This window comes from Sturnira hondurensis, unplaced genomic scaffold (genome assembly GCF_014824575.4).
Source record: "Sturnira hondurensis isolate 20B ecotype Veracruz unplaced genomic scaffold, ASM1482457v3 Scaffold0004136, whole genome shotgun sequence".
Lineage (NCBI taxonomy): Eukaryota > Metazoa > Chordata > Mammalia > Chiroptera > Phyllostomidae > Sturnira > Sturnira hondurensis.
In genome coordinates this window covers 22,259,150-22,285,350 of record NW_028076767.1, presented here as the reverse complement: position 1 = coordinate 22,285,350, position 26,201 = coordinate 22,259,150, and the positions used below count along the sequence as shown (strand labels likewise).

The window sequence follows — 26,201 nt, the reverse complement described above, 5'->3', positions numbered from 1 at the left end:
ACGCCACACCTGGCAGCAGACCCTTTGGCAAGCAAGTTCCCACGACGTGGGACCAAGGGCCCTGCCTGCCCCTCGCCCAGGGCCCTGGGGGCTCAGACTGGAGGGTGGGCTGTCTGCTGTGCTCACCCCCAAGCCCTTGGAACGGTGACCAGAAGGCAGGACCCCTCCCAGGCACTTGGCAGCAAATTCCAGACCAGCCCTGCCATTCTGCAGATGATTCGCTGGGAGTTGTGTATCCACAGCCACCTGGCTCAGGGCTGTGGGGCGGAGTGGAAGAATGTGCAGGCTCTCGCTTGGGGCTATGGAGTGGGCTTGCCACCCCCATGGCACTGCACTTCACGGCTTACAGAGAGAGGTCTGGTGCGTGAGTGCGTCAGCTGACCTGGCTCCTGCCCTAGTCACCTTCCCAGCTCTGTCAAGCCTGCCTCTGTGCTGTCACTCTGTCACAGCAGCTCCTATCCTGAGGCCTCTGCGTTTGCTGGTCACTCTGCCTGGAACTCTCCCCACCCCCGAGCCTCTGACTAAGCCTCACTCTTCCCTCTTCTGGTCAGTCAGCACCTGCTGAGCATCTGCTGTGTGCCAGGGCCTGTGCTAGGGATACAGCAGCAGTAAACAAACCAGACCTGGTCTCTGCCGGAGTTGCTCACAGCCCCAAGGAGCCGGGAGGCGTGACCAGTGTCCTAGGCACTGATGTGGCAAGCACGGCGGGGAGGCAGAGGGGCCCAGAGGAGGGGCCCTAACCAAGCACGTGTGTTGGAGTAGGGGGGCTGGTGAAGAAAAGAGGCTGTCTGTGGAGAGCAGAGAAACCTGAAGCGGTGGTTTCAGGGGACAATGGATGGAGCAGTTATTCCAGGCAGAGGAACAGCATGAGCAAAGGCACAGAGGCCAAAAACACTGCCGTGTTCAGAGCTATAGCCGGAGCAGTGCCGAAGGAGCCCAACCGGATGAGTGACCCGAGCGGGGGCAGTGAGGTGGGAAGTGTGGCGGGGGTGAGCCCTGAAGGCCCTTTAAATGCCAGCCGTGGCTTCTGTGCCGGAGGCCGGGGGCAGCTGTGGAGGGCGGCGAGCAGAGGAGGCCTGGGGATATGTGTTATCATCGAGTGGGAAGCAGATGTAGGGACCGGGAGAGGCCAATCAGAGGCCTCTTCACTGATGGCAGCCGCAGCTGGGGACCGGCTGAGGCAGAGTCCCGGCTTACATCAGTGTGTGAGTATGCGGCCACATACCTAGGCTCCAGGAAACGAGGACAAACTTGCTCAAAGGCCCAAAACGCAGGACACCAGAGAGGCCTCCATCCCTTGCCTCGTTAGAGTCAGAATGGGCCAAGGGCAGCAGGTAAGCAGGTTGTCCCTCAGAGGTCGGCAGCCGGAAGGGGTAGCAGCTGCCGGCGGGCTTCTCCAGCGTCTGCCTGCTCACCAAGGAAGAGGAAAAGACGGTGGGCACCTGAGCAGGTGGAGCCCAAGTGATGACACTCAGATGATAGCGTTAACCCCTGAGCACCGTCGAACACGATCAGAATCTCACAGCCTCACCTGGCGCTGTGTGGCCAATTCACAGATGGGAAGCTTGAGGCCCAAGCATTTTTCTACCCACCCCCAGACTCTGGAGGCGAAACAGGGGATGTCATATGCAGAAAAGGCCTGCCTGGCCCCGACCAGTGTGGCTGTGTTGGTTGGGTGTCATCCCGCAAAAGCAAAAGGTCACCATTTGGCTTCCTGGTCAAGACACAGGCCTGGGTTGCTGGTTCTGTCCCTGGTCAGAGGGCTGACAAGAGGCCACCAACTGATGTTTCTCTCTCACGTCAATGTTTCTCTTCTCTTTCTCTCTTCCTCCCCCCCTCTCTATAAATAAATAAATAAATGAATAAATAAATGAAATCTGTATTTTTTTTTAAAAGACCTGTGTGTAGGAAAATAGGTGTGACACTCTCCCAATGTCCCAAGAAGAGCCACTGGCTGGCAGAGTCAGGCCCCCTCCAGCCCAGGCCTCCTTCCCCCAGATCTCAGAGTGTCTGTGAAGAGAGATAAAAGGAGCCGGTGCCCTTGACCTGCCTGGCCTGGCAGAGGGCAGAGGGCAGGGCGGAAATCTGCAGTCAGGGCGGCAGATCAGAGAGGGTTAGAAACCTGCTGAGCAGAGAGGAGGCAGCCCACCGCGGGAGAGCTTCAAAGAATCATTGTAAAAATAGCCACCACCATAAGGGCTCCCAGCCGCTGTGTGCAGGGTTTCCTGGGCAGTGCCCTGCTCCAGGGGGCTCTGTGTGCGGCGTCTCAGTCGTTCTCCCCAGCACGACATGTCAGAGCGATTGTTAGCCCCGTTGTACGGGGGAGGGGGCTGAGGAGAGGCAAGGCAACAAGCCACAGGGAGAGTGGCAGGACCTCAGGTTCAGACCCAGGCAGAAGTCCAGCCCTCCTGAGTCCGGACTCAAGCTCTCTGGTGCTGTCCCGCTCAGACTTTCTATGAGCCTCGGTCCACACATATCTCAGATCCAGGAGGGAGAGGCGGGACCCACAGAGCCCCCCCCCCAGTCCGTGATTCCCCCAGCCCGAGCCTTCTCTCCCACCTCACGGGCTGTGTCCATCTCCCACACTTCCCAGGCCTCTTGGGAAGACGGAATGAAGCAATATTTTGTGGGAGTACTTCCAAAAATAGACATTAAAGAAGAAAAAATGCTAATTGTATATCTGCCCTCAAGAAGGGGAGCTGAACTCCCCACTAGCCAGGTATGGACTGCTCATGTTGACTTCCTTCCTGCCAAAGAGGACAGCATGGGAGGGGGCGGGGGGTACCTGTACACAGTGGAGAAACCTGACAAACACTGCCTCAGCAGGTGGCCAAGGTCAACAGGGGCACGACACGGTGACAGTACGTCCCCTTGATGTGATGAGATGAGAATAACACTCGCCCCTGTGTCCCCCTCTCCAGAGCACATCAGCCCGGTGCGATCACGAGAAAAACCAACACTTTCCGACAAAGAAACATTCTGCAAAATAGACGACAGTTCTCAGAATGGTCAAGGTCATTAAAAGCAAGGCAAGCCTGAGAAACTGTCACAGCCAAGAGGAGGCGAAGGAGACGTGATGATGAAGTGCAACGTGGCTTCCTGGTTGGGATCCCGGGACAGAAAACGGACATTAGGGGAAAACGAAGAAACTCTGGATAAACTATGGACTTCAGTTAGTTACAATATCGATATTGGTTCATTAGTTGTCATATAAGGGGCTAATAGTAAGGGGAACTGGTTGTGGGGTATATGCCATTTTTGTTCTAGCGCAAAAGAGAATTTGAGGACAAGCAGGAAGCAGAGAGAGCTGTCCCTAAACATTTCCTCCTAAAGGTGGGGAAACTGAGGACCGGAGAAATGGAAGTGACTTGCCCAAAGTCACACTGCAAATGTATGGCAGCCTGGACTAGGATCAAGATTCCTCAGTGTCACAGGGATTTACTAAACACCTGCTGTATGCAAGGCACCAGGCTGGGTCACGGTCACCGTGAAGGCAGACGGAAGGGTTCAAAGATGTGTCCATAGGTCCGTACTAACCTCCGGGCCAGCTGTCCAGGGGCGCAGACCCTGCCACCTGCGGGCTTTCAAACCAGAAGGGGAAGCAGGTGCCAAAGCCTCCTGAGCAGGAGGGACAGAGAGCCACCAGCTTGCACATCCAGAAGACAGCCCCACCAGCTGCCACCCATGAGAACTTGCTCAGTCTCACTGTGCTGCCGGGTGCCCTGCACTGTAGGTGAAACCGGGGGGTCCAGGAAGGTGTCAAGACTGCGAGGCATCCAGCATGGCGCCTGACTCACTGCAAGAGCTCGATAAACAGTATCCTTCTTATTTGTCTGTAAGTGCCATCTGCGGGCTGGAGGAGCTCAGAGAGAAAGTGATCGGTAAGTTTGTCCTGGCAGGGGCTTCTCAGGAGCTTCCCCGATGAGGGGCATTTAGATTGGGCCATGTCTGGGGAGGAGTTTGCCAGGGAGGATGTGGAAGCTGCAGCCACCAGCCTCCAGAGTTCATGGTCTGGTCTGTTACAGAAGGAGACCTATCAGGCCACTCTCCCTGGGCTTTCCCATGTGATGGGACTTGCCCGTTTTCTGGCCTCACTGCCTTCTTCCTGGCTGCCCCGGTCTGTGGGGTTCACCACCCCCTGAGCCAAGGGCCAAAGCAGCAGGGGAGGGGCCAGGGTGGGGGTGGGTGGCAGAACCCGACAACTCCAGGACTCTTCTGGAAATGAAACCAAGCCCTGCCACCCACTCACCGGCTGGCTGAGTGTCACTTAAGCGACTTCCTCCTTCTGTTCCTGTTCAGGAATTACCCAGGCAGGGCTCTTGGTGTTTGGGGCACTGCCCCAAAGGCCAGGGCGAGAGCCTCCGCGGGTCTACTCTGGCCACTCGAAGACTCCCAAACCCTTTGTCTGGTCAGTCCATTCATGGTGCTCGTTCTTGCCTCCAACACACCCTCTCTCCTCCCTGCTGCCCCGCACCTGCCCACGCGGTACAGCCCGCCGGCTCCTCTCTCTGCTCTCCCAAACCCACACTCCCTCCTCAGTGCACCTGGGCCCCATTTGGAAGTCTTCCCTCCCTGTCTGGGCCTCTTTATCTTCTTTATCCATTCATGCCTCCTGCGCCGCAGGCCCTGTGCCAGGGCTGGAGGCAGCTGCAGCCGCGGCCAACACAGGCACGGCCCCGTCTTGAGCCTCTAACCCCCATGTTCTGTGCATCCCGTGTGCTTTGTTGTCAGTCTGGGTGGGGAATCGGAGGCCAGGACCCCAGTCAGGTGCAACCTCTGTGCAGGGAGGCCTTGGGCAAGTCTCCACCCCTCTCTGGCCATCGTTCCATAGCTGCTAAGGGAAGAGGTTTAGTGACCTTCCAGGGAAGGGGCAGAAGGGGTGGTGAGGATGGCCCCAACCCTATCCTGCCAACCCCAACAGAAAGTTTTCCTCTGAAAGGAACCATTACGAGGAATCCACAGGGCTCCAATCAGCAGAATTTCTGGGTGGAAACAAAGAGAGGGGCCCAGGAAGGGCACCCACCCAGTGGCCCAACATCAAGGTTAAGAGCAGCTCCAGAGACCTGGCCTTGAGTCCCACCTCCACAGCTCTGTGGCCTCGGGCAAGTCCCCTGCCCCCTCTGGCCCTGGCTCCTCCGGGCTGGAAACCGGAGATGACAGGACACACCTCTCACAGCTGTTCGGTGATTCCCACGACATACACGTGCCAGGTGTTCAGTAAATCGCCCTGTTACTGTGGTGGTTGCTGTCGCTTCTGGTGTGGCCAACCTGAGGTTCCGTTAATAACACGAACAACAACGGCGGCCTTAAAGTGAACCATGCGGATCTACACATCTTGCCACGAAAAGAATTCAGGCTCTCTTAGGCGATTAAAATGTTACAGTATTACCCATATAATCCTATTTCTGGTTTTTTTTTTTTTTAATGTGAGCATAGGAAAAGTAAAAGGGATAAACACTTCCCTGTTTCTAGCAGTTGTCCCGGGGACTGAGGGAGCACACATGACTTTAGTCATCTTTTCCTTTGTGCTTGTCTGTATTTGTTGAGTTGTCTGCAGTGAGCTCATGTTTCCGGGGCAATAGAGAGCAATATAGATTAGAGCAATCCAGATTAGCCGTGACTCCGGATCACAGTGGGTCTTTGTTCCCCAGCTGCTCTGGACGCCTAGTACAAGGCCCGGTCACGGAGCTCCCAGGGCTGCTGGGGGCCAAAGTCCTCCAGGATTATTTGGGCATGCCCTTGACCTCTCCCCACCCACTCTGCACTGGCCTTCGAGGTGCATCTGCCTGGGATCTTACTGTTCATCTTGCTTCTGGCTGCACCCAATGAGAAACAGCAAGACCCCCAGGGAAAGTGCCCAGTTCTCTCCCAAGGGTCCTGGGACCCTGCTTTTCTCCTTCCCCTCAGCCTTGGCTCACCCAGTGTATGTCCACAAACCCTCCCCAGGGTGGGCCGAGGCAGGTAATGAGGTGGGCCACTCCTTGGCCCTGGGCAGGTCTTTGGGGCCGAACACCCAGCCAACCCTCGCCTAGGAGGAACCCCCAGTCTCACAGCGTCAACTAGACTTTAGGTCAGTTCTCCTGAGGCAGAGCCCAAGACGAGTCCTCCTTTGGGGCGAGGTCCCATACCCCAGTGATGGAACTGAAAGGGACAGGGCAGGAAAGAGGCTAACCTAAGGAAGGTCATCCCAGTCACTGCTGTAGGAGGAATGAGCTCCATTCCTCCAAGACCTCAAATAAGTCTCGGCATGTCTCCCAGAAACATCCATTCTGAGTGGGAGGCTGGAGCCTGTGCCCCCCACTCCTGTCCTTGGGCTTCAGGATGCACCCAGGGCTGTTCGCTCCCCTGGCCTACCCCCACCCCCACCCTTCATCCTGAGTGCTCTGTCCTTGGCTTGGGTGGGGAATCCTGTTCCCTGAAAACCAGGGGGGAAAGTCCCGAGAAGGGACCACCCACCCATCTTCACTGTTGCCCCCAGCCCTGGCCTCTCTCAGCTCTGGACCATCTGTCCCTCATCCTCCAGACCTTTCCCTGGCACAGTCCCCCAGCCCCCACCCTGCTGCCCAGGATATTCTGCTTCTCCTGAGCAGAAGTCAATCCCTGTCCCTTGAAACTGGCCCCAATCCTGGGTCCCCAGCCTAGAAGGAGCTGCTCCATCCTCTCAGTCACTTTAGTGGGAAAGGGGGCATTTCCGGCCTCCCCCCACCCCCACACCCAGGACATACTGCCTCTACCAACCCAGCCACCCCTTCCTGTTGTCCCCTCCCCCACACGCAGGTAGGGCCCAGCTCATCTAGACACCATTCAGGCCTCCTCATGATCGCCTGGTTTTCTGTCCCTGATTCAGCCCATAACAGCCCTTGTGTTCCTCTTTCCAAAACACATCTGGTCCTTCCGTGGCTCCCCTGTGGCCTCAGGCCAAAGCCCGTGCTTAGGAGGCCGCAAAGGGTTCTGCCAGCCCCTCCAATCGCATCTGCGTCTCCCCCAGGAGCTGGACTGCTGCTCACTCACCACCTGAGCTATAGTCTCCCCGCCAGATCTTTGCTCCTGCTTCTCTTCCATTCGGGTGGGATGTGCCTCTCCCTGCCTCTCCTCCCTGGTTAATTCTGTTCACCCTTCGGTCCCTCCCCAACCCTCCAGCCGGGGTCAAACCTTCAAGGACCCCATCTGCACTTCTCAGAAAGAATGCGCATTGTTACCCCTCTGCTCCCACCGCTGGCCACGAGCTCTAGCAGGTAGAGTCTGGGCCTGGGTCATTCTAGGGCCCCAGCACTGCCCAGGCCAGGGCTTGGCACCGAATAGGCCCCATGCTTGTTGGGACAGGAGTCTCAGGCCTGGATTCCCCAGGATCCCTGGATCAATGCCAAGCCTCTCCCAGCCCTGCCTGAGGCGAGCACATGAGCTCAAGCTTCCAGACCAGGAACTGAGCCAGCCATCCTGCCCAGGTCACGCCCTGAGTCTGGCCTCACCTTCTCCACAAACCACTGCCAGTTCTGGGAGGCCCTCAGTGGGGTGGGGATCCCCAGTGGAGCCCAGCCTCCGTTTTGGCCCAGGCCTCAGCCCCCTGGGGCCACAGGCCCTGGCTGAGACGGCTCCCATCCAGATGGCTGGATGTGGGGGAGGCCCAGAGTTGGTCGGAAAGCACCTCCCCACAACTTGAATTCGAACCAGGCCTCTTGCTGCTCTCGATCTGTGCTTGACTTCCCACCGTGGCTACCTCCCAATAATTAAATATATGTGATCATCCAATTGTTAAATCCTCAATTGGGGGAGCCTCCAACTGGCTCTCCTGCAGCCTTCTCATACCTGGAGGTGCCGGCGTCTGTGTTTCCAGAGCCTTGGGACAGGGCTATTTGACTCAATCCAACTCAGCAAACGGGCAAATACCTGCAGATTGCTATCTGTGTTGACAAGAAGAAACATGCCCGAGAAGTACACAGCGGGAGAAGGGCCAGTCTGGGCAGCCTCCCCTCCCCGCTGCTCCCTGGTTCAGGGCGAGGAGGGGTGCCTCCGTCACCAGCCAGATTCCTCCACCTGCCAGGCACTGCAAACTCAAGGCCCAAAAAGGGTGAGAGACTTCCCCAAGGTGCAGAGCCGAGGTCTGGACGTCTGGCTGAGGCCTAGGGAGCTGATGGAACATTTACTGTCTGGTGAGCGCACCCTGGGTGATAAATTACACCCAACTCCCGCCTTGGGGGAATTCACAGGCTGGTGTGAGAGGGGGCTGATAAAGCAGAGGACAAAGCTGTTGATGCAGAAACACAGACTGTGTGCTACACGCTAAGATGCCAGTGAGTGGGGACAGGATCGAGGGGGAGCGCCAAAGCCAGGAGGTCCAGGAGGGCTTCTCAGAGGAGATAAATTATAGCTGAAGCTTGAAGGATGAAAGCATAGCCGTAGGAAGACGTGAGGGGAAGAGCACTCAGGGAAAGGCCCTGGGGTGAGAACTGGCTGGCGCCGGGCTGGGTGGCGCACTGGGTGTGAGGAGAGCAGTGGGAGACGAAGCTAGATCCCGTAAGAGGGTCTGGAGCCTCCCGGGTGGTGGTGAGGGATGCGATCTTCAGTGTGCTGAGAAGCTTCTGTGGATGGTGACATGACCCAACATATGGTTTGGAAAGATCTCACTGGCAGCTGAATGGAGGGGGATTAAGGGGGCAGGTGGAGGCAGGCAGGCCAGCAAGGAGGCTGGGAAGTCCTGCAGGTAGAAGCAGCTCAGCCCCAGCCGGGGAGGTGGTGAGGAGTGCAGGATTCAGGTGCTTCGGGAGGAAGCTTGGGTCAGGAGTGTGGGTGTAGAGAGAGGTGGAGTCAAGGCTGGTTCCCAGGCTTTCGGTTGGAGTGGATGGAGTTGTCCTTTACTGAGACAGGAAGCCTGGTCTGAGCCCACTGCAGGGGGCGAAAAGTCAAGAGTTCGGTTTTAGCCAATTTATGTTGGAGAAACCTATTATGTATCCATGGAGATGTTGAAAAAACTGGTAATACTTACTGAACTCTCACTTATTGAACACGTTCTGCATCAGGCCCTAAGTCCCTGATATATATTAACTCATGTAATGCCTTCATCAATCCCTTGGAAAAGGAACTATTATGCCCATTTCACTGATGAGGAAACTGAGGTTCAGAGTAGGATGTTGTGTATAGGATGAGAAGAAAGCCACATAGCGCCCCAAGGAGCCTTCACACCGAAAGGCTACAGGAAGAGGCCTCCGAAGGGGTTCTCGTCGCTCAGCCTGATGTTGCCAGGAGGCTGAGGGAGAGAAGACGGGGGTGACAAAGTGTCCAGGGGATTGAGCCACAGAGTAGCAGCTATAGCTGACCCCAGGCAGGGTGGCCGCAGGGGGGGTGAGGGGTGGGAGCTGGATCACAGGAGGTCCCAGAGGGAGTGGAAGAAGAGGAGGTGGAGAGAACAAGACGGACTCGCATTTTCCAGGACCTAAGCCTGGCAGCTAAGGGCAGAGAGAGGCAGGGGCAGCTACAGGAGTGGAGGATCCCGGGACACTGCCCTGCCCACCCAGGGTCAGGTTTGCCAGAGAGATGGACACTTCAGAACAATAACTTCCTTTTTGGTATTTTCAAGCCAACAGGTACCTAAATCCTTTGTTAGCATCGAGAACTCCCCATCACCTGCAGTTCTCCAGTGGACTGAGGACAGGGCGCGGGGTCAGGGGAGGGGAGCGTGACTCACCCTCACCTCTCTCAGCTCCAGCTGAGACTTGCCCAGAGCTGAGAGAGCTGTGGGGCACCCTGATGCTCCCTGAGGACCATGGGCCTGTTGGGAATGAGAAAGGCCAAGGCCACAAATGTCAGAACAAAGGGAATCTCTCCTGGGCCCTGGACCAGACACCCTCTGAGCTCAGAAAATAACATCAACCCCTTCCCTACCTCAGAAATCCAGGGTGGGGAGACCATGGCCATCATGTGAGTCAGCCATCCCCCACAGGTGTGTGCTGGGCCCAGAATGGAGAAAGGAGTTGCCCAAGGTCTAATTCCATTTGCTCATCTCCTCCTTTAATCAGTGCCATGGGTTGCTAAGCCTCTGGCAGTGTCACCTCCTTCAGGAAGCCTTCCCTGACTCTTCTCCTGGCTGGGTAAGGGCCCTCCCTGCAGTCCCAAAGCCCCTCAGGAATAATATCACCAGACTTGCCAGTCTCTTATTGTCTGTGCATCTACTTGGCCCTACAGATTGAAGAAAGGGCAGGGCAGATCTCATCCACCCTGATGTCCCCAGCGCCAGGCTCAGGGTCTGGACAGAGTGGGGACTTCGGTGTGTTTGCTGAACCAACCTCAACTGAACTGAACCGCAAGGTGCCTTGAGAAGGGCCACAGGCTGGATGCTTCTCTGGCTTGGGAGGCAAAAGAGCACATTTCAGACCTGGCGTTTCTACCAGCCAGCCAGCTGTACAGAGGCACAAGGCTGCTCAGTGATTGAGAACCAGCAGGGACATTGTTTGTCCTTCCCTCATTTTCCAGAGGAGGAAGCTGAGGCCCAGAGCGATGAAGGCACAATCCACAGGTCCACAGTCAGTGGGGATGAATTGCACTCATGTAACCTTGACCCTCCCCACGACTCCCCTTCCATAAATGCTAAAGCCTAGGTTTCCTCATCTGCAAAACCAGGTTGGACCCAGCAGTCTCGGAAACATCAGCCAGGATCCCTTTCCATGAACTTGAAGGCCCCAGGCCACCCAGTGGGGGGAGGAGAGGTCCCTCAAGAGGCTGTTTATCAACTTGAACCCCACCCCCCACCCCTTCTTGAGCTCTTGGAGCAAAATATTCCCAGAAGCAGGGTGATTCATTCACAGCACGATTTGCCAGTTTCAGAGAAAAGGCAGACCATGGAATACATTCTGCAACTTTTAAAGAGAAGACAAAGAAATTTCAAGACCAAGTTTCCTTTTAGTGGATGGAGGCCCAGGGAGCTGGGACATTCATATTTTTTTCCCAGAGAGCCAAGCTGTAGAAGGAGAAAAAGATCAAGGTTTGAGCCAAATTTGCCTGAAACCCAAGGTGACACCCCATAAGAACACCCAAAGACAACACCGCTTTTTAAACAACACGATAGCCTGAACCTGCCAGTCACTGTTACTGTTGCCAATGGACTGGATGTGAGCTAGAACCAAATGTGATTGGCTGATTTTTTTTTTTTTTTGATGTTCATTCTTGTCAGGACTCCAACCGTCAATGGAAGGACGAGAACCTCATGCTTGCTTCTCTTCAATTAAGCAGAGGGAAAGCTTGCCGAATGTTGGAGGGTTTGGACATCTTGCAACCGGAGAAGGCATGGAGAGAGGCTAGCAGGTGAGTCTGGTGGGGTCTCGCGGTAGCATGGTCTCATCACAGGCAGGTGAATGTACTGGAACCACTTCCATGGTTCACGGGAAACCAAGTTAGAATGGCCCAAGCAGCACGAAGCTAGCTGGAGAGCCCCGTCTCTCATTTTGAAGTCCCAGGATATCTATGCCCTGAGTCTGGTCTCCTGTAACGCGAATGCCGTACTTACCTCTTTAAAAATTGTGCTTTCAGCCCCCAGTCCCCCACTGGGCAGAAGCAGGAGTGAGCCTGACCTCTTTTCCCAAGCAAGAGTGTGTGATATAATAAGAAAGCTCAAGAGAGCTGGGTTCTAGTTCGATGCTGATTCCAAAAAGCTAAGTGGCACGGAGCATGTCTCCAGTTCTCTCTGGGGCTCAGTTTCCCCACCTGTGAAATCGCAGGGAAGAGACTGTTGAGGAATAAGAAGGGGTGCTGGAGACATGGGCTTTGGGGTCATGCCTGTCTGGGTTCTAATTTCATTCTTCCAGCTGTGTGTCCTGAGGCAAGTTGATTAACTTTTCTGGGTTTCTTATTTCTAAAGCAGTGGCCATAATAGCTATTCATGGGAGATTTGCTGACAAATTAAATGACATAATGTGTACGAAGCACATAGCTTAGTACCTGACTCACAGAAATACCCTTTGTTAAGGTGTAATTTACGTACAATGAAATGCTCAGATCTTAAACATTCAGTTCTCTGATGGTTGCATATCAAGATACAGAACGTCATGATTGCCCCAGAAAGTCTCCTCGTGCCCCTCCCCAGTCCATGCTCCCAGGAACAAGCCCTGATCTGATGTCTATCACCCCAGATCAGTTTTGTGTGTTTTAGAATTCCCTGTGAATAGAACCAGACAGTGTGCCCTGTACTTGTGTTTGTGGGTACGTTTGGCTCCTTTCTCTCACAGTGATAGTTTTGAGGTTGATTCCACGTTATTGGGTGTGTAAGTGAGTGGATCACTGCTCCGTGGTGTGTAGTATCTCACTGTGTGAACACACAGCGCGTCCATCCATTCCATCCATCAGCATCCGGGCTATTTCCAGTTCTCACCTATTAGGATCAGAGCTGTGATGAACATTCTCGCTAGAATTTGGTACAAGGCTTCCGTGGATAATATTTTCGCTTTGCTTGGATAAACACCTCAGAGCAGAATGAATGCTGGACCGTAGGGCAGATGCATGCTGATTTTGTAAAGAAACCCCCAAATGTCTTCTAACATGGTTATAGCATTTTACGCCTCCACCAGCGATCTTCAGGACTTTCAGTCCCCCGAACACCCCCCAGCAGTTGCTGTGGGCAGTCTTTTCAATTTCCGTCATTCTGGTATCTCATTGTGGTTTTCATTTACATTTCCCCGATGACTAATGAACAAACTCCTTTCATGAGTTTATTTGGATTTTTTTTTTAAAGTTAGTTCCTCTCCTCTTCGCTGCCATGTACCTTTCAGCCTCCGTGATTCCAAGGACTGTTGAATAAACGAGGAAGGGGAAACCGAAGGCAAAATCTGCTAGAAATCTAAAGACTTCTCTAACTACAAAAGCAAGCCTGAGCTCATCTTGGAACCCTGCCCTTACCTTTGCTTTCCCAGGACCAGGGGACGAAGGACGTGCTCCTCTTCTGAGGCAGCCAGGGTCATGGCCAACTTGCTCAGAAAGTGTTAATGACAATAACTTTGTCCCAGATTGAGCACTTGCTTTCATTTCTCCCACTTATAAACTACCTACCATGCTCTTGCCACCATACATATGCGAAGTATATCTAATTTTCACGACAGAGCTGCGAGGTTGATGTATGATCTCCATCTGGTAGGCTTTGAACATCACAGATGTGAATTCCTTTACATCTGTGCCTAACACCACACAGCCCCACCTCCATGGAATCCAGATTCAAAATGTGACTGGCTAGATCCAAAATCTCATTCGCCAAGCTGCCTTCCAAACACACACACTAGAATATTATTCAGCCGTAAAAAGGAATGAAGTGCTGATATGATCTAGCCTACAACGTGGATGAACCTCAGAAACATCATGCTAAGTGAAAGAAGCCAGACATAAAATGTCACATATTGTGGTTCCATCTATTCAAAATATCTGGAATGGGTAAATTGACGCTTACAGATAGCAGATTGGTGATTGCCAGGGGCTCAGGGGAGAGGGAAATGGGAAGAGAGAGCTTCGTGGGGTTTTCAGGGGGATGACAAAATTAATTTGGAACTAGATGGGGCAGCAGTTACACAACATTATGAATGTGCTAAATGCCACTAAACCGTACACTTGAAGAGAGTTCATTTTATGTTATTTACCTCAATAAGATTTTTTAAAACTCCATCCTAGTGTCTCTTTCTCACTAAAGTGCGTAATTTTACCATTAGTGATTTAGTCCTTTGGGTAGTGATTCCTCCAGAAGCCAAGCCCCAATCTTTTCCCTGGCAGAGAGCCCTCCGGGGAATCCCAGGGCAGAGAGGGAGGGAACAGCAAGATGACTCAGAGAGTGGGCCCTGGCGTCAGGCTGCCTGAGTTCAATTCCAAGTACCTTCGCGTCCTCATTGCAGAATGGGAATGATAACGTTACCAACCTCGTGGGGTGCTGTGAGGGGAGAATCAGGCATGTAAAATGCCTGGGCACATGCAATGCTTATGCCCTAAGCTGCCTTGTCAGGGTTGGGCAGGCCACCTTCTCCTAATACCGTCCATGCTACAAATATTTATTGAGCATCTACTATGTGTCAGGCACTCTTCTAGGCCTTGGGGATTTGCCTATAAGCAAGAACTATAAAATTCCTTTCTTCTTAGCGCTCACATTCTAATTGAGGCATTAGACAACAAACAAAGCAGATAAAAATTCATAGTATATCAGATGATGGTATAGGGTCAGAAGAAAAAATAAGTAAGGGATGGAGGTAGGAGGGTTAGGGGCAAAGTTACAATTATAAGTTGGGTTTGCGAAGGCTTCCCTGAATAATGATCCGAGGGAGGTAAGGTACGTGCTTTACTTTCGCTATTGCTGCGGTAACGAAAGACAACACAAAGGTGATGTTTTACAGTTCTTGAGGTCAGGAGTCCAAAACGGGTCTCCCTGGGCTGAAACCAAGGCGTCGGCAGGGCTGTGTTCCTGCCGGGGCCTCTAAGGAAGATCCATCCCTTGTCTTTTCCAGCTCCTGGAAGCTGCCGACATTCCTTCGCTCATGGCCCTGCCTGCTCCAACTCATGCTCCCATCATCCTGCCTCTCCTTTCTGACTTTCCTGCCTCCCTCTTTTTTTTTTTTTTTAAGATTTTATTTATTTATCCTTAGAGGGGAAGGGAAGGAGAGAGGGAGAGAAATATCAATGTATGGTTGCCTCTTATGCATCCCCTGCTGGGACCTGGCCTGCAACCCAGGCATGTGCCCTGACTGGGAATCGAATCACGATCGTGTGATTCGCAGGCCTGCACTCAATCCACTGAGCTACACCAGCCAGGGCTCCTGGCTCCCTCTTTTCCCCATAAGGAACCTTGCAATTTTATTTGGGTCATTTCAATAATCCAGAATAATCTCCTCATCTTGAGATGCTTTTTTTTTCTCTTTTAAAAGAGAGGGAGAGAAACATCAATGTGCGAGAGATACATCAGCCGGTTGCCTCTCTCAAGCCCCCAGCCAGGGACCTGGCCCACAACCCAGGCATGTACCCTGACTGGGAATCGAACTGGTAAGCTTTTGGTTTGCAGGCTGACACTCAATCCACTGAGCCACACCAGCCACGGCTTGAGATCCTTTTCTAATACCAGCGAAGTCCTTTTTGCCATGTCAGGTGACAGTCACCAGTCCTGAAGATTAGGATGTGGACATCTTTCAGGGCCCTTGCTCTACCACTGATCGCATAGTATCTAGAGAAAGTGGGAACAGCAAGTTCAAAGGCCCTAGGCAGCAGGGGCCTGGCATGTGTGAGAAGGATGGTGGCCAGTGGGGATGCAGTGGAGGGGGAAAGGGAGGGGTGGTCTCTCCCAAGGTCAGAAAGGTAAAGGAGGTTAAATGGCTCTCGAAGACCCTTACGGGTCCCAGTGAGATGGAAGCAAGTGAGAGACGTGATCTAACTGGTTTTGACAGGATCCCTCTGTCTGCTATGTCGAGGACAGTCTGTCCATGAGGAGGCTGCCTCTGGGCGAGATGATGGTGGCTGGACCACGGAAGTAGAGGGAAGTGGTGACACAGGTCTCATTCTGGATTTTGAAGGTCAAGTCACAGGCAACCACATAGGGTCACGAGTGGAGTGTCACAGAAAGAAGAGTCAAGGAAGGTTCCAAAGTTTTTGGCCTGAGCACCTGAAAGAAGGAAGGTGTTCTTTAGGGTGAGAAAGACCACCAAGAGATCAGACCTGGGACGGCTGGTGAGAGACCAGGGATTTGCTTTGAGATGAGTGTTGAATACCCAAATGGAGGTGCGAGTAGGAAGCCAGACACGTGAGTCTGGAGTTTAGGAGAGGGACCTGAAGGGATCTGTTTGGAAGACATCAGCAGAAAGCCATGAGCCTAGATGAGATCTTCAAGGGAGTGTGTGCAGAGCTAAGAAGAGGGAGGACTAAAACCTGGGCCCCTCTGGTGGGGAGAACCCGGGGATGTCGGAGGAAAACCAGGGGAGGGTGGGGACCTAGAAGCCAAGAGAGCCGAATGTTAAAAACTGTCCATAGCAAACATGGAAGGAGGCGGGGCATGGAGCAGAGGATGACCACTCATGCTTTCCTCTGCCTGTTCCCTGGCAACAGTCTCTGCGGGAAATCATTTAAGGGGGTTGGACCTATGGAGGTGGGAGACCATGCCTGGCCCCCTATAACTGCGCAGGGACCCTTGGAGCACCAAGCCTATGGACACTGAGTATTTGTTAAAAACCAAGGAAAGGGCCGTGGCCTTGGGTCCAGGTCCGCGTTCAGGCACTCTGGAGTTATCAGAATTTCAGTCTCCCCTTTCCAAAATGGAGGTGGCACATGCTCACCCCTCAGCACCTCATCATCAGTCATGACATTTGGGAAAGTGTTTGGTAAGCCAGCTGGGCCAATCAGAGTTACTTTAGGTCATGGCTTTTCCTTGGCAGCTGACTCAGGGCATGTGGCTGGACCTGTGTGACCCAGCCCATGCCACGTGAGGCCTTCGCCTTGGTTTTTCTCAAGCCGCTCTGAGGATAAGCAGTTTCTTCCCCAGGCAACGGGAACTGGGGAGTGAGTAGGACCTGTCCCAGTGGAAACTCAAGCACATGCATGGGCATTCACCAGGGTTTCCAGTGACTACAGGCCTCACGGAGCAGCTGGCTGGACCCTTCCTGAAAATCTGCCCCAGAGTGGCCGCGGCGCTGCTCTGACCACAGCTGCCTCCGCTCTGGCCATCCTCGGCCGCAATGTCCCACTTCCCTGGGGGTGAGTCCTTCCTTCACCCCCGGAGCAGGGACCAAGCTCCCCCGTTCCCTCAGCAGCACATGACACACAGGAGGTTCAGCATGCGAGCCAGTTTATTGACATTTACTTCCCCCCAAAACTTTTCCACCCTGGTTAGGGGATGAATGACGTGGGGCACGGGGAAGGGATGAGAGATGTGGGATATTGGAGAGGTGGAAGCCATGCTACAGTAAGTTGGGGGGAAAGCCCCCCATTTCAGAGGCTCAGAGAGTTGGGCCCAAGAAATACACACTCATTCAACCAAGTCCCTTCCGTCGCCAGAGGAGAACCAGGTATTGTCCTGGCCTGGATCTTCTGCTGAGGTGCCTTCACGCCAGGCACCTCTGAGACCTGGCCACTGCACTAGTGGCCACGGCATCTTGACCTGAACAGAACAGGGGAGGCCTGGCTCCATCTGCACAGGTGGAGGAGACAAAGGTGACCGATTAGCGGGCGGTGCTCTCAGCACTAGATTAGGGCTCTACAGCGCAGCGCGACCCCACAAGGTGGCTGACTGAAGGCTGGACGCCGTGGAGAAGTAAGACAACATGGCTCTGTAATGGACCTGACGTCTGAACACACAAGTTCAGAATGGCCTCTGCTCACAGAGTGTTTCAGTCCCCGTGGCTCTAAACCGTCGAGGAGGCAGAAGGAAGAGGAAGTGGTGGTCTGTCCACCTGGGATCTGGGACCATCACGATCGTCCAGATCCCTGAGCCTGGGATGGAGCGAGGAAACAGGATGCTGAGTCCCAAGAAGGCTGCCCCCAAGGCCCTCGCCCCTCCTGCCAGGCTCCACAGGCCTCATCTTCTAACGCTTCTTCTTGGACTCCTTCTTGGGCCTCTTGTTCGTGGAAGGAGCAGCAGCCTTGGGCTTCCTTGTCACCTCCCCACTTCTGGGCTCCAAGGGTTCCGCCTCCTGCGTGGCGACAAAACAGAGAGTCCTGCTTAGATGGGTCAAGCCTGACACCAACAAAAGGAGATGGTGTTGAAGGAACTCTGCAAACTGAAGCACGCCACAGAAACACAAGGGATGGAAGCCATCGTGGCTGGGACCCAGCAGGGACATACAAGCGGAACAGCGCTGGGAGCAGGGCGGCTCCTGGTGGAGACGGGGAGGAGGCCCCGCAGGGAGGACACAGCCCTTGGAGTCTCACAGGTGAAATCCAAGCTCCTCCACATTCCAGCCGAGTGACCTTGTAGGGAATTTGCTTCCCCTTTCTGTGTCTCCATTTACCTACCCGGGGAATGGAAATAGTGATGCACACCTTGGAGGGTGAGTGTGAGGAGGCAAAAATGCATGAAAAGGACCCAGTAAATGTAGCTGTACCCAGTGGCTGGCTGGTCACCCTGGGCAGGGCCTGGACAGAATTTGGGTGAGGAGCCAGCCATGGGGCAGCCCCACTGTGGCTTGCTCCCCTTCTGGCCCTGCTGTTCTCTTTTCCCCATTCCCCCCCCCCCCAGAATGCCAGAGCCACAGGGGTGGAGACCACCAGCCAGCAAGTAGGCAGCCAGCCATTGGACTGCTCCGTGGGGCCTGGCAGAGGTGCCCCATGGGGGGGGGGCATAGGGCAGCTTGGGGGCAGAACTCCAGCCTCTCCGGAGGCCTGGAGGAGCTCTGGTTTTTATCTGTCATGTACACTGTGATTTCTTCCAAGATTTGGTTTAAGCAAAGGTTTTGTGGCTTAAACAAAGTTCAACACTGCAGCTCCAACCCTGGCCTTCACTGTGCTGCTATAAAAAGTGGGCTCTGGGGACGGGCCTTGGCCTGCTCCAGCCGCTCGGGCTCACGTCAGAGGGATCTGGAGAGGACTCAGGCCTGTGGAGTGTCACCTCCCCCTGGGTGATAAATCACCGTGCCATAGTCGGGCAAGGCGTGAGCAAGGCCCACCTGGCTCAGGGAACACTGGCCGCATCTCCCGGGCCTCATCCGGCCCACAGGCAGGCTTCACTTGGCCTACGGAGTTTGTTTTTAAGAATGAAGGCCAATGGGGAGATTTCTCATTCAATCTGGATTCACAGTTTCTTGAAAACTCAAACATCTGGCGACACTAGCCCCAAATCCCCTCCTGAAAGACATGGGCTGGGCAGCATCTGCCTCCTTATTCCAGTGCCCACAGCCCCCCGAGGTCCTGTGCAAAGAAAATGTTTCTTGGTGCCTGTGTTCTTTTACCTAATAATGGGAAAACGAAGAGAAGACTAAGACTACGAGGAGGGAACACACTTTTTCTGGAAGGGAAAATATTTTTCCCTGTTTAATTGGCCAACTCCCGGCTTCCAGCTCGCTTTAAGCTCTGTCCTTCCCAGCTCACCCGTCGGCCCCTGGCCCAAGCCTCCACCCTACAGAAGAGACAGGACCTCGGCTGAAGGCCGGTCCAGAGGTCTGTCAGCTCCCTCTTATCGGCAGGTGAGCATAATCTTCTCTCCTCCCTGCCAGCTGAGACACCATCTGCAAAGGCCCAGCCCAGCCCCCCACACCCCTGAGTGATGTTCCCAAAATAACGAGGAGGCTGGTCTCTCCTCTGGCCAAATCTCTGGTGGCAGCTCTAGACTCCCCCAGCCTGTCCCTCTGCACTGACATTGTTTATGTAATTTGGCAAAGAAAAAAAATTAGAGAAGCAAACAAACAAAGCCAAACCTCAAAAAGCCAGCGTGTCAAGTGCACAGGCTGCAGGCCCAGAGCTCGGCAGGAAGGCTGCTGTCTGAGCCAGACCCAAAGGGGACAATGCCTTCCAAGAGCAGGGACCATCCCCAGAGCAGCACCTATCAGTCTCCAGACACCAGTGGGTCCCTGAGAGCCCTGGGCATGCAGACGGCAGGCTCAGGCCTGCCAGGACCCCCAGGGGGAGCCCCACTCCGAGCTCTTCCCGTTTCAGTGGAGCCCAGTTCAGAACCCACCTGGCTCCTCACACCCCCTCTCAGGTGCCTCATCCTTCCTGGCACCTCCCAGGCCTCTACCCTGGCCCAGCTGTCTGTCAGATGACTGAGCCTGGATCCCCCAGGCTCCTCCTCCAGCTCAGCTGTCCCAGGCTGGGCGTGGCCCTTCTCCAGCAGGCCCACCCTGTCCCTTCCCCCACTGGCCAGTCACCAAGTCCTATTGATGTGACCCCCTCCACCTCTTGCCTCGGCCCCTGTTTTTAGCATCGAAGTCCCTAGCTCCCCCTCTGCTAACCAACCTCCCTGCTCTCTGGGCCTTTCCCTGTGTACCTGCCAAAGGAATTTTTCTCAGGTGCTGACACCACTATCCTAAGCCTTCCAGTGGCTTTCCATTGCCCTCACGGCCCACACCTGGGCGGGCATCTAAGGAGGCCACCTTTCCGGCCTTGTCTGTGCTCTTCTCCACCCACCACACTGGGTCAGGCCCCAGGGCTCCCACTGGTCACTCCTTCTTTCCTTGGCCTCCCAATAAAGCCCTCCCCATGGTTTGGCCCAGCCCAAGAACACGATCCTACTCACCATCTACCCTTCTTTCTCTGTTCTTCTACTTGCAGCCAAGTGCATGCCCTCCTCCACCCCTACCCCCCAGGTCCCCAGGAACTTTATGATGCCACTATTATTTTATCACTATTACATGTTCTCATGTTGGTCTCCCCTACTAGCCTGTGAGCTCCTCGGGACAGCTTCAACTGTTGCTGGATGAATGAATGAATGAAAGAAATGAAAGAACAAGCAAGATCTCCCATAACCATGGGAACTTCACACTTGCTTATCATTGTGAAAATATAACTTAAGACTAGCCTCCCTTTTCCCACGAGCATAGAGGACGCAAGCAGACTTTAAACCCAATACCCATACGTGAAGTACATACTCACCGACACAGCAACTAGTAACAACAGCGACCACGGCCACGACAGCTGCTCACACTATGTACAAAGTGCCTGGCCCTGTGCTCCACGGTCTGGACTCATTTCAGCCTCATGAAGCCCCACTGAGCCCTATTTTATACACGAAAGAAGGGACACTCAGGTCCCATGACTTGGCTGAGGTTTCAGTCGGTGAGCAGCAGAGCCAGGATCTGAACCTGAGCCCTTCATGGTTACCTGCAGTGTAGCCTCCCCCGGGTTCCCAGGGACCCTGGGGTTACAGAGGCAGAGGATCTGCGTCAACTGTGAAATCTGCTTTCACTCTGTGTGGTAGCCCCTGGAGCCACAGGTGACCGTGGAATGACAAGGACAGCTTCTTCCAGACTCTGTCTGTCAAAGGGTCCTTCAGAACCCCCTTGTCTGGGACTCAAGTCCCGCCAGGAGTCAGGAAAGTGGGCTGGCACTCCCCGAGCTGTGCTTTACTCTTCGCAGATGAGCGCAGTTCTCTGTGGGTGTGTGTGCGCATCACAGTGATCGAGTCATCCGAACATGGTGTCTGTCTCCGCGCCCAGACTTCCTCCTCCCGTCGCCACCTCGGTTTTTGGCATCCTCCCCACTCAGTTACCCAAGCTAGAAAGCTCCATGCCGTTTCTGAGTTCTCGCCATTCCCTCGTGCCCCACATCCGACCTGTGCCAGGTCTCGGCCACTCCCCTTTCTGGTGGGCTCTGAATCCCACCCAGCCCCCTCTGGTCACACGCTGCTGCACCCAACCAGAAGGAACGGTCTCCTGCCTGCCTCTCATCGCATCGGCCTCCCACAGGTTTTCCTCACCACCTGCCACGTTGTTTTAGAATCCGAAACTGTTGTTTTAGGAGATACCGTCTATTTTCTGCTTTGAAAGGGTCTCTGGTATAAGTGTCTCTCTCAGCATAAGACCAATTCCAAGAGCCTCGGTGTGGCCTCCAGGGCCACGGCACTCCAGCCCGACCGGTCTCAGGGCACAGCCCCTTGTGCAGCCAACTCTGTCACTCCGGGCCACTGGGCAAGCCAGCAGCTCCCAGGTACTCTGTTCCCTTTCACGTTCTGCACAGGCACTGAGCATTCATCACCCCCCACCTATGTCCAGGGCAGGCGGGTTCTGTGCCAGGCACCACGGAGCAGCAAAGGAGAGAACACGTACTTAGTGATGGGCCCCATGCAAGCTTCGCTAACATCTCCCATCACCCGGGACCAGCGGCCCTGCCCCAGAACCTACCGTAGGGCAGCTGTTATGCATGTGTGTTGGCCGCTGGGGCCCCAGCCACGCAGAGCAATGCTGCAAACTTTGGCTGGGGAGGATGACTCTGAGCAAATGGCTGACTTTTCATTTCTCTTCAATTACACGTTGTTGGTACAAGCCAGGCAGAGGGCAGACTCCAAAAGCTACAGCCCCCTCTTCAAATCTGAGGTCACCTCTCCTCCTCTGAAGCCAGTTTCACGTCTCCTCGACAGCCACACTGTTGGGAGTAAAAGAAAGCCTCTCCTGCCAGGAGGTCCCTGGGTCCGCAGAAACGGCCCCTGTGGACACAGCCTCATCGATAACGAAGCAGCTCCGCAACAGCTTTCAAGGCCAGAAAATTGCTGCTATTCATCAGATGCACAAAATTAAATCTGTGCCACAGTGGACTGAATCCCTTCCAGCGGGGAAAGCACAAAGAAGTTCATGCTCTCCACGACACAGTTCGGTGTGGATTTGCCCCTATAAATCAGGACACGGCATCCCGCAGGGGTGGAAACCACGCTTTCCCTCAACTGGCCAGGGAGAGAAAACCACTGGGCTCAGCCCGGGGAGCCCCCACGCCCCTTACCTCACTTGCTCCTCAGGAGCTCTGGGGGCAGGCATGACACAGGTTCAGGGAGCTGAGGGTAGGCCAGCACCCAGCACCGAGGCCAGGTGGGGCAGTGCGAAAGCTCCCGTGCCCCGCTGCACACTCCTGCGTGGGGCCCTGGCAGGGTGGGGGCTGACAAGGCCTCGCAGAGAAGGAACTAGCACTGATCTTGAGAGGAGAACAGGTACAGTGTCCAGGACGTGCTCAGCAGGCGAGGACTGTGATTAGTGAGGGCAGCCTTGGGAGCGCATTCCAGACGCAACTCAGCATCACGCAGGCCCTCCCCACCGCCTGCTGGTCTGTGGCTCCCTGTGTATCCAACCATCTCTCCTACAAGCCGGTACACATCTTGAGACCATGTTTACACCTTCACCTTGCCCACTGCACGGCAATCTCTTAGAGGCAGCTTGTTAAGTAAAACTGTCCCTGCCAAGCTTAAAAATAATACAGGGCAGAACTGCACAGTTGGTTCTGCGAGTCTGTCTCCTGAGGTGTGGAGAATGGGTATACACTTGCCTGGGTTAATTATTTACTAGGGCAGCCTTTACTAGCAATCTGGGCCCTAGTTTAAAATCGAGAGCCTTGCCCTGGCTGGTGGGGCTCAGTGGACTGAGTGCTGGCCTGTGAACCAAAGGGTTGCCGGTTCGATCCCCAGTCAGGGCATATGCCAAGGTTGTGGGCCAGGTCCCTTCTCCTCTCTCTGAATAAATAAATAAAATTGCAGTTCTGGGAGGACTCTCAGTCACTGTGGCCACAGGAGTGGCCAGTCAAAGGTGGCCTGGCAGAAATGGCATGCACTGCCCCTTCTGACCTGTGGGCCAAGGTGCAAGCATGGGAAGCAGAGGCCCGCCACAAGTTTGATAAATTCCCAGCTCTAAGAGCCAGTGCAGTCTCATTCTGAGGGAACGTAGGAAGGCATTAGCGCAGTCAGCATTGAAACTACTAGGAGAGTTTATGATTAACTGCCAGATGAACTATTACAAGCTGCTGTATGAGTCGCTGAACTAAGTCAACACCCACTTGCTCAGGGTTGAGTGGATCAACATTCTGTACAGAAACTGGTCCAAAGGAGGCCCTGACCGGTGTGGCTCAGCTGGTTGGGCGTTGTCTTGCAAAGCAAAAGGTCACCAGTTTGATCCCCGGTCAAGGTGCTGGTTCGATCCTGGTTGGGGGGTGTACAAGAGGCAGCCAATTGATGATTCTCTCTAGCATCCATCGCTCTCTTTCTCCCTCCCTTCCCTTCTCTCTAAAAATAAATACATAAAATCTCTTTTAAAAAAAGAAAAAGAACAAGGCTTGGGAGTCAGCTCAGGCAGGCTTTCGAGAAGGGAGGGGAGACGGGCTCCCTCCCTCCGCTGCCTTGTCCCCACTCCTCAAACTCCTGGGCCGGGCTCCCACCTCATCACCCTGCGGCACCCACTTGGGGAAAGGCTAAAGACCATCCTCCCAGAAAATGTGCCTGAGCATGCACACATCACATTTCTGTACATGCTTTCAGGGAGCTCAAAGACCTCTGAAGCCCACCTAGGGACCCCCTAGGGACTCGGGGCTCCCTTTTAAGGACTCTGAAGGACAGCAGCCTGAACACAGCACGGTCGTCAAACCCAGCGGCTGCTCCTCAATCCCTCGATTGTTCTCACTCCCCGTCTCTGTGGGGCCTGGGTTTTCTCTGTGCTCTCCTTGAACCACTGGGTGGTTTGGGGGAGACCACAATCTCCTGGTCCTCTGCCCAGTGTCCTGGGAGCGTGAGAGGAATGGAGACCCCAGCCCTGTCTGCACAGCACTCCTGCTCCTTTGAGAACTGACCTTCCCCTCCACCTCAGAGGTCACTCTAGGGGACCCTCCCCTTCCCTGACACCGGCCATCGCTGTCCCAAGCTGGGTCAGCTGGAGTTCCTTCCCTGGGGATTCAGAAACTGAGACCAAGCACGAAGACAGCCCCAGGACGCTGCAGCTGAAGTCACCTCTGGGAGCTGTCTGCGCCATGTTTCTTAACCACAGAGCCAGCGCACAGAGGAAGCTGGGCCCGGGAAAGAGAACTGAAAGGCAGGAGACAGGCAGAGAGGAGAGGCAGAGGGGACGCAGGTGGTGAGTGGTGGCGTCCTGGGCTCCCGCCCCTTCCAGGGGCCCTGCTGCATCCCTGCTCAGACACAGCACCCCCTCTTTTCAGGGCACCCACACTGCAAAGAAGCTCCTTCCAGTACTTCAAGCAATGTCTTAAGTTCAGGCCTCTCCTAAATTTTGACCTCCCTTGAAAAGCTTAGCAATTCATTCTCAGGGCTTCAAGAAATAATGCTATGTTGATAAAATAATTCCCAGGCATCTATTCCCAAGTTCTCACGGCTCTACACCCCCCCCCCCTCCCGTTACCACTTGGATGTCCTGCTGTTATTTCACACCTAACACCTGGGGGACTGGACACAGCCTGTCCTCTNCCCCCCCCCCCCCCCCGCCCCGTTACCACTTGGATGTCCTGCTGTTATTTCACACCTAACACCTGGGGGACTGGACACACCCTGTCCTCTGGAAACTGGTCTGAGCTTCCGGGCACGGTCTCGGGACTGGCCCGGTGTCTGCACCCAGCACCACCTGGGCGCTGCAAGAAAACACTGCTCCAAGGCTTCGGAGCACAAGTGAACCAGCGTCTCTGTGCACGCGGCCCAGGCTCAAACAAATGTTTGTTTTCTCAGTCTTAGTTTAATGAGTTGTCAATGAGAAAAGGAAAGTCCTCAATCGGCTTAGGGCTCCAGGGACTTTGGTGTTGATTTGCCCCATTGGTTCTTGCTGCTACTAAGAAAAGGAAGGGGGTGGGGTGGGAAGCATTTGTATGTATTCCTCTTTTCTTCCCTGATTACCCCCAAAAGGGCTTTCAAACAATTTCCTCAGGATTGAAGTACTGAACTCATAAACTAGCTGCAAAAGAATCAGCTTACTGGATCAACAAGAAAGACATTCTTTTGCTTTTCAAAGGCTTTCCCATCATCTGCAGCCAGAAATATTATCTTCTGACCCCAAAAGCCACTAATAAACCTTGTTTCTTTCTATAGGCCAAGCAAGAGGGATGATGTTGCCCTAAGCAACAAGGCAAAAAGAATGAGATTATTCTCTGGGTCCACCCACCCCCTCTTCTGTCCTCTCTCACCTCAGGCCACCCTCCATTTCCAGGTACCCCCCACCCCCGCCCTTGGGCTGCCTGGAGTCCCACACACTGTGCCCATTCCCACAGCCTCCCTTCCTTCCTAAGAGCTACCTAGCCCCAAGGTAAAAGCCCCATCTTCTCCCCTCCCCATCCAAGTTCCACGTCCCAGCTAGCTGCTAGGCACAGCCTGCAAGCACAGTCTCAGCACTCAGCCTCTCTTTGTAAGATTGTCTACACAGAGGATCCTGTGTTTCCTCTCCATTTCTTTAGAATTTCGAGGAGCCAGAGAAGGCTGCATCAGGGGCACGCGGAGGAGAGCTGGCAGCCGAACCCCTGCGTAACTGGGGGCCATTTGCTGGTATGATGCTCCAACAAAAAGGTAAATTGATGGCACTATTTTTGCTACTGATCCACTGAAAAACTGAAAAGTTAAAACAGTAAAGCCTCAATCATTAAGACAATTCGCTTGTGTGAGCCTTGCTCCCCTAAACTGCAAGACAAATTAAAATGAAAGCTTATGTACTGCGTTTATATTTTAACAGACGAGGCTGTTGTCCCAGACTAACCTCCAAATGGCGGAGGAGGTCGGGGGAGGGAACGGAGGCACACCGCGGACCCTCTGCCAACTTCCTGCCTCAAAGACTGCAACCCCCTGGGCCACTAGAAACCTCAAAAATCCCTAA

At 54.3% G+C, this 26,201-nt stretch overlaps 1 protein-coding gene and 1 long non-coding RNA gene across 2 annotated transcripts in view; one reads left to right on the top strand and one right to left on the bottom strand.

Moving 5' to 3' along the window:
* The first annotated feature begins 8,055 nt into the window (after positions 1–8,055).
* Positions 8,056–26,047, top strand: LOC118985453 (uncharacterized). Its single transcript, XR_005066122.1, has 3 exons — positions 8,056–8,150; positions 11,165–11,295; positions 25,789–26,047. It is a non-coding gene; the product is annotated as an uncharacterized LOC118985453 (long non-coding RNA).
* Positions 16,767–26,201, bottom strand: part of MANBAL (mannosidase beta like) — a 24,678-nt gene continuing 15,243 nt past the window's right edge. Inside the window, exon 3 of the mRNA XM_037044025.1 lies at positions 16,767–17,627. Within this exon, the coding sequence (XP_036899920.1) occupies positions 17,520–17,627 (108 nt within the window). The 3' untranslated portion in view covers positions 16,767–17,519. The remainder of the gene's footprint in view (positions 17,628–26,201) is intronic.